The sequence below is a fragment of the Hakea prostrata genome, chromosome 9, assembly GCF_041222555.1.
Source record: "Hakea prostrata isolate BN-2017 chromosome 9, UWA_Hpros_2, whole genome shotgun sequence".
NCBI classification, from domain to species: Eukaryota; Viridiplantae; Streptophyta; class Magnoliopsida; order Proteales; family Proteaceae; genus Hakea; species Hakea prostrata.
The window spans coordinates 10,325,132-10,333,410 of NC_142608.1; the positions used below are offsets into that span (position 1 = coordinate 10,325,132).

At 34.1% G+C, this 8,279-nt stretch overlaps 1 protein-coding gene across 1 annotated transcript; it reads right to left on the reverse strand.

The window, feature by feature from the left end:
• Positions 1-1,531: 1,531 nt before the first annotated feature.
• On the reverse strand, positions 1,532-3,321 carry LOC149004591 (NAC domain-containing protein 72-like). Its single transcript, XM_089168334.1, has 3 exons — positions 3,021-3,321; positions 2,658-2,926; positions 1,532-2,562 (listed from the first exon to the last, which is right to left on the reverse strand). The coding sequence occupies exons 1-3, from the start codon at positions 3,205-3,207 to the stop codon at positions 1,981-1,983; spliced, it is 1,038 nt and encodes a 345-aa protein (XP_089024460.1). The 5' UTR covers positions 3,208-3,321; the 3' UTR covers positions 1,532-1,980.
• Between the last annotated feature and the right edge of the window lie 4,958 nt (positions 3,322-8,279).

Sequence of the window (8,279 nt, forward strand, 5' to 3'; positions counted from 1 at the left end):
GAGAGTTTATGCAATGCCCTTTTAGCGATTAGTTAAGAGATCTCCATTGTAATCTTGTTCTTACATAGTGAAAACTTTTCTTCTTCACCAATAGATGTTCACACACATTGTTCTGTTGTGAACCATATTAATTTTCTGTATTCCTTGAATTAGTTTCTATTTTTGTTAGTCTTAAAAAATTAAAAAAATCTATTTAATTACCTATTCTCTTTTTATTTTCTTAAGCATTGATTGCAATTCAAACAATTAATAACAAAATTACATTGAATCGATTGTACTTTCCTTCACATGAAGTGATCATCTATCCCCCTCATCCAATTTTACTTTTTAAGTTACAAAGAAAATTCAATCGATCTTGGAATGTAACTTAACATCAATTATTGTCTTGGTTTAAATAATATTTAGCTTCATCTAATTCTATTAATTGCGCTTCTTCTAAAATATAGAGAGCAAATCCATCAAATTCTCTATAATTTATTACACTACTAGAATTCAGTTAGAGTTAGAACTGAACTTTAATTGAAATTAAGTGCAAGGAAAAAAATGAAATGAAACTATGAAAAGGTAATTACGAAAAACAAAAAATGATTTTCATGTGTTATGAAACCTTCATCAGTCATAAAGTTAAAATTTTATTTTATTTTGTATACTTTTGTGGGGATTTTATAGTAAAAGTTTTCATGAGATATGAGATTTTAAGATGGAATTCAAGTTGGCCATGACTAGTCCTTATCTTCTCCTTCCTATAACCTAACTTACACATTCTGTAAGACTACGAATTGTTGACTTATGAGGGAAGAAGCCGCTGGAAAAAGAGGAAAGATTTTGTTGTTCTCACATTTCTTTATCACACATTTAGGAGAAAAATCCACCATTTTACACTGTCAAAGTAGTTGAAGATAGATCTCCCTTTTAAATAAATTGTGAGGATGGTTAGAGATAAGGCTTGTTTGGTTACATGAATCCAGATATTTCAAATATCTAGATTCACAAATGGGAGATTTATACCCGTTTGGTTGTGTGAATCTCTGGATTCATGAAATCTAGAGATTCACATTTTTACAATAAAAACGTGAAATCTGTAGATTTATGGGTATAAGGTGAAATCCAGAGATTTCATTTCCACTAAGTGTTAAACATTTAAACCATTACTCCGTAAAGATTTTTTAAGATGAATCTATAGATTTCATTATAAAAATTCAGGCTAACCAGATTTGAAATCTCTAGATTTTTGAAATCAACCTCAAGTAACCAAACATGCCCTATAAAAGATCCTAGTAAATCACTTTGCTTGCTTGTCATTCACATTCTCACATATGCCAAAACTACGAGTGAAGGACTAAAGAGATGCATCGAATGCATTAGGAAGGAACCCATGTGATTTTCTAACCTCTTTCGAGAGAATAATGTGTTCCCCTGATGATTTTGGACCACATAATAGAAGGTGAAGTTCAAGTCAAAACCAATGGATTTTTCACTATTTTTTTTTCAATAAGTATTTGGTGATTGAAAAGTGTCAGCAGAGAGCCATTGTTCTTGGAGGTGATTCAGACTTGAAACCCATTTAAGAAGAGGAGAAAGCTAAGCTAAACATGATGCTTATACAAAAGCTTTAACTTGCCCTGCAAACCCATCAAAGAAATACTTTTGCCTTAACTATGTTAGCAATTTATTATAATAAGGAAAATAGTATCTTCTATAATCTGAGAACTTACATGTGGATTATGCAAAGAATCATGGCTCATTCTCTATTATCATGTTCAAGAACCAATAACAAATATCCAATGGATGAAATGCAAAAGCCAAAGCAAGGAGGAAAAGAACTAAAAAAGAACAGGAAAAGAAATATATTTACAGAGAACAACTACTTGTCCCTCAAATTAATTTTTCAAATAGCTTCTATTTTGAGCTTAAAAGGCAATCTTTTCCTATTCTTCTCCAGAAATCTGAACTCTTTTCTACAATTCGTTTTTCTTGATTTCATTGTCGGTAGAGATAATCTCCAGAAGTTGGCTGCAGGGAATACTTGAATCCATAAGGATCAAGTTGATCAATGAATGGATGAGCAAACATGTTTGAATTTTGCTGAAAGAAGCTTGAGTTATCTACTTGCTGCTCCTGCTGTTGCTGCTTGGATCTGATTCCACTCTCCACTTCGTCTTCGATTGAGCTCTCGTGCTTGTCTGATGGAGATTCTACTTGACAGAGAGGAGGAAGAGTTGGATAGAATAACTCATTTGTTGGAAGAGAAGAGCTCATACCCCCTGTATTGTTCCATTCGAATTTCCCATTGTTCCAGGGGTTTGGGTTCTGGTTCTGGTTTCCCATGTTGAGTTTCTCATCCTGAAACTGAAGATTCTTCAAAGAATTGATCCTTGGAAGATCGAAGAATTGGTCATCGATTTCAGGGAGAGATTGAAGAACATCATCAAATTGAGAAGAATTGGTCATCGATGTAGACGAGGTTGAAGCTTGGCTCTGTTCTTTCTTCCAAAGACCCGTCACCGACTTCTGGCTGCTCGAGTTCTTTTTGTATATACGGCAAAGAACCCAATCATCCAACTGTAAATTAAGAAGAAAAAACAATGGTTAAAACCCAAAACACAGAAGCAGAAATTAAGAAAAATTGAATCTGCAATTGAGAGAGAAATCCTTACTCGAGTGCTGCCGTTTTTCCTTGTTGGCTCTGAGAGTCGATACTCATGCATAATCCAGTTGGTTTTGGTTCCTTTAGGAGCTTTTCCAATATAAAAAACCAGAGCTTTCTTAATTCCAACTTTCCGACCATTGGTTGTGATGATTTTATCAGTTCCTGTAGCTTTCCAATAACCAGTACCTGCAACTCTGTTCGGCCGAGAACCGTTGGGATATTTCCGATCTCTTGGACTGAAGAAGTACCATTCTTTCTCACCAAACGTAGCTTTGTCTGCAAAAAGAAAGATACAAGATTTAGAATATGCCCTTTCTTATTCTGACAAAACCTCAATAAAAAAAAAAACCTTCCATGCAATGAAACTCACTTGGAAGATGCCATGGATCGAACTTGTAAAGGTCGATTTCTCCGATCAATTCCAGAGAAAAACCACTCCCGGCTACTTTCCGGCAAAGATAATGAACCAGAAGCTCTTCATCGGTTGGGTAAAACCGGAATCCCGGCGGCAAATCTAGTTTCTTAACTGGGTCCGATTGCTTCATCTCCATCATCATCGCGTTCTGCTGCTGCTGCTGTGCTTTTCTGCTTCTGTTGAGTTCTGATTCGTTAGCTCGAAAAGAGAGAGAGAGAGAGAGAGAGAGAGAGAGCAGAAATAATTTCTGTAAACTATTTCCGTTTTTTTCCGAGTTCCGCACCCAAGCCAGGCTATAAATAGGCGGCAAATAAGAAGAACGAGGGTCATGTTGTTTTAAGGTAAGTAGGGCCCACTTAGAGTAACTTACCGTATAATTACTGCCACGTGGTAATAAGGATCAACGTTTACTGCGTGGCCGACCTTATCCGAAAATCCTGGGTTTTCATTTTATTGTTTCGGTGCATGAACCGTCACGAAAAAGAGAAAAGGCGAAGGGAAGGGAAGGCAAGAGAAGGGAAGAAAGGACGCTGTGTCAGCACGATGAGAACACGTGGCACATAACATTCTAGAAGTAACGGACGTTTGATGCGGATCATAAGTAATTGAACACGTGGTTAACCATGTCGTGGTCTCATTAGGTAACACGTGTGTCCTGTTACGAGAAACGTCGGCTGTTGTTAGGCAGAAATTTGCATGAGAAAAAAGGATTTTTGAGGAGAGGAAGAAGAAGAAGTGTGTCTTTGTATGTGAAAGGGAAAGGAGAAAGGGAGAGAAAAGCAAAAACCGGAAAAGTGATCGACGATGTAACAGTGAAGCTGTGTGTGGTGACAGCTGCCAGTTAGGTTTAGTTTTTGATGCCTTGATGGTTCCTTCTACTCTTCACCCTCTCTATACGGAGGGTTTAGGGTTTTAATACAATAAATAATTGCAACAAAGCCATTGACATAATGAGAGAAAGATGCCGATGATGAGGTCATGGGTCAAAAAAAACCATAGAGAAAGAGAAACTTGTATTTATTACAAGATTATTACGGAGGAGCTTATGTAAGATAAAAGAAGAGAAAGGTTCTGGGCTTGGATGAAATTTTGGAATGGTTTGGTGAGTCAACTATGATTTGGTTTGACTATGAGGATCAGCTTTGACTTTATATTCTCATGTGTGTTTTCCTGACTTCCCATTGGTTTGGAAGATTATGTGTGCTACGAGGATCTAAGGATATTCTTGGGGTTTTGTTTAATTAATTTCTTAACAAGCCTTTAGTTTAATATATATGAAGTTTTATTTTTTTTCCATTTGCAGCTTGCTTTCGAGTTTAGGTTAGCTAATTTCTATGTATTTGAGTGTTTCAAATCTTATCCTTTTTTTTTTCTTCTCTATGTCATTGATTATTTTTCTTCTCTCTTACACAATCTTTAGATATTAAGAGAAAGAGATAATCGACATGTTAAGAAAGAGAGAAAGAATAAAAACACTAGAATCCATAATTTGTTCGATATTAGAATACCTTTTCTTCGATCCCCACCATTTTATTGGTACTGAACTCCTCTTCCACAAAGCCAACGGAGAACAAAAGGATCGACTCATTTTCTATAATTAGTATTATGTCAACTAAAATATTAGGAAAGTGTACCCTTATGCTTAGAAACACATCGGCTAAAATGACTGTCCAGCCCATGTTTTACAAACTAAGAATTGGGTCATATAATTGTCTAATCAATATCAAATTCGACTACGACTGATCTCGATTTTAACCAGTTCAACAATATCAACCCTTGCATATTGTCGTACTCATATTGGATCTGTACATATTGTAACGATATAATATCTTCTTGAATGATCTCCATATCTACGTCAATAAGATTGCGCTCCCCATCAAGAAGTCAAGCCTTTGCCCTTGATATCTTATTACCTTAGGATAAGGACAACCCTTCATAAACCAAGTGATGGAATGGATCATGAAACCCCCTAGTATCTCTATATCAGTTGTGTGGATGGAAATTAAAGAAGGGATGAAGTTAGCTTGGTGGGGGAGGTCTTATGAACTATGAAGCTTGGACCATGTAATGTGGGTTTGACCTTTGACAGGTAGGGATCCACTCAATTAATCATCATTATCTCTTCAATCTAACAAATTGACCACCAATCAAATCTCCTCTTTTCATTTTCATGAAACAAAAAGATCCAAGGAAAAACAAAAAAGAAAAATTGGGATAATACCCCCACCCCTAATCTCACTTGAACATGACTAAAAGAAAACTCTTCTTAAATTTATTAATTGACTTAGAATAAAAAATATGAAATGACTATTAAGTGTAGTGCTACACCAAAACTATAGTGTTGAGTTGGCAAACCAATTAATCAAATAATGGCAAAGACATTAGAGCCAATCTAGCTTATTAAGTAGCTCTTCACCACCAAACCTAAAAAAAACATGTCCTTAATCATCACTGTTCACTTGTCTTTTTGTGATTATAAAGACCCTATGAAGTATCTCATTCACTTCCGAATCCGGTTTCTGTACCCTTGATAATTCTACTCTGATCCTCTATTTTTTTTTTTTTTTTTTGGTAAATGGATATTTAATTAGAAGAAGTGCAAGAAAATGCCAAGACATCCTCATTACAAGCTTCAAGAAGCCAAGGAGTGGAATTAGACCATACGGTCTGACTTGCCACGAACTAGGCCTTCCTAGCTAGGGAATCAGTTACCGAGTTAGCCCATCTAGAAACATATTGAACTCTGACCCCCTATTAGCATATGAATTATCTCATTCAATTTCGAATTTGGTTCATGTACCTACGATAAGCAACTTTGACCCCTCATTTACCATACATTTAGGAGAGATTCATCTTATCAGTGTTAAAAAATGAACCCCCTTCTGAATTTGTGGTGAAGGGGATTTCGGGGTAGAATTATTTAATTCCAACTCTTTGTTTCCCTTTCTGAACTAAAACAATAGGTGGCCAGCAAATTAAATTAAAGCAATACCATTAATGCATTTCTGGTCACTAATGAAACTTGATCAACTCTTAATTAGTTAGTAATTTGTTGGAAAATTGTAGTTCCCTAATGAGTTAGTAATTATTAATTGGCCTTTAGAACTTTGTATCACATAGTCTTGGTTCATGGTATAGTTTAAATTAATGCACTAAATCTTCGCCCAATTCATGGGATTAGTAGTCCATAATGACTGTTATATACTTCTTAACCACTCTTCAAACTTCCATGGCTTCAGTCAATGGTTGGCACTTTGTAATTAATTTCCTCGTTTAAGTCGAATTAATCAACAAACCGAAATTGATGGTTGAAGATTCAATGTTCTTGTTAAGGTTCAGAGAACCTTCATAAGTTCAAATACACACAGAAGCAGCTCGTTTATAACGTTTCAAATGTTTTCTACCTCATGTGTTGTTGAAATAGATGAACGTCTGCTGGTAAAATATGGTGGTTTCAGGAATATTCAGCAAAATTTAGTCATGCATCATGAAGCCAAAGAAAGGCTTTTTATTTTATTTTATTTATTCAAAGTTTCATCTGTGATCTCTCGTGATTTGAAAGGAGAACTAGACAATATTGTGATCTTCCTTGAAATTATTTGTCAGAGTTAGTTTTTATGACTTCAACTCATATTCAACCTTTGATGAGAATTCAGATTATATTGATTCTAAGATCGATCAGGTCAGCTTTTCAACCTTCAGCAATGTTGTCTCACATCTACCTTATAATACCCACGTGATCAAATTCAATTTTATATGAATAAAATTTTTAAGGATAAGTCTAAAATAGTCAAATAAATTCATTTTCATAACAAAAAATAAAAAATAAAAGCTCCAAAATTGTGGGCATGCAGGTAGACACCTTGAAAGGTTATCCGTATCTCAGATTCCTTCTCTATGGAATCATTTGAAGACTTATCTAAAAGAAATATATAATCAATCAATTAAAGCATATATTATTTAAGTTGAATTTGAACTTAATACGATGATAACAAATCTTGGTCTTTGGGTTGGCTCTATAGATTTTTGTCTTCAATCAATTTTGTTTGAGGTCATACTAGATGCAAGGCCTAAGCTATACATATATATTTTTACCACGTCTCCTAACTTATCTTATATTTGCCCTTGATTTTGCTAATTTTTTAGATCAGAGGCATTTACAGATCTCCCGTACCAACTCAAATGACTTTTTCATAGTTTATTATTTATTAAAGAATTTATTAGATATAATTAATCTAATAATAAAACTAATCACTCATGTGCCTAAAATGGTCAACCATTCAAATATGCTTGTTTAAGTCAAAATTTTGCCATTTAGGCCTAGCATAAGTTTTTCTACACTCATCACTTTAATGTCAATAATAATTAAAAATAGGGATATTTACTATTGCCCTCTTGTACTTTGATTTTATTACTATTGTATCCCCTATACTTTTCAAAATTACTAATCCAACCTTTAACTTTGTCTACAATTACTATTGCCCCCTACCGTTAAGTTCCGTTAGTTTACTGATGATGTGGCATCTTTATATTTTCTCAAAAACCCCAAAATACCCTTATACTTATCTCTTTACTTATTTATCCCTTTGTCAAGTTATAGTAGTACCCTTAATTAACTATGGAGAAAAAAATAACTATAATTTATTATATTCTAAAAAAAAAAAAAAACTACCAAATAAAGAAAGAATGATTGAATAAAACTCAAATAGAAACTGAAGAGGAAGGAAAATCTAATTCAACTCAAATTGAAAAGTGAATATCACCTAAAATATTTTCAAAATAAATAAAGTTTAGTGAAGGTGAGAAACCAAATTGGATTTGGATTTTGCTCATTTCTTTAATTCAAAATAAATGAATTTTAAATAAATGAAGTTTAGTGAAGGTGGGAAACCAAATCGGATTTGGATTTTGCCCATTTCTTTAATTCAAAATAAATGAAGCTTAATGAAGGTGGGAAACCAAATCGGATTTGGATTTTGCCCATTTATTTAATTCAAAATAAATGAAGTTTAGTGGAGGTGGGAAATCAAATTGGATTTGGATTTTGCCATTTCATTAATTCAAAATAAATGAAGTTTAGAGTAAAATTGACATTTAATCTGGTTTTTATAAATGGGGTAGCATCGTCTTTTGATTTCTTAATTTTAATGAAAGACAAATTAGACATTACATATTCAAACTTAACGGCTACTTAACACCGTTATAAGGAAGGGG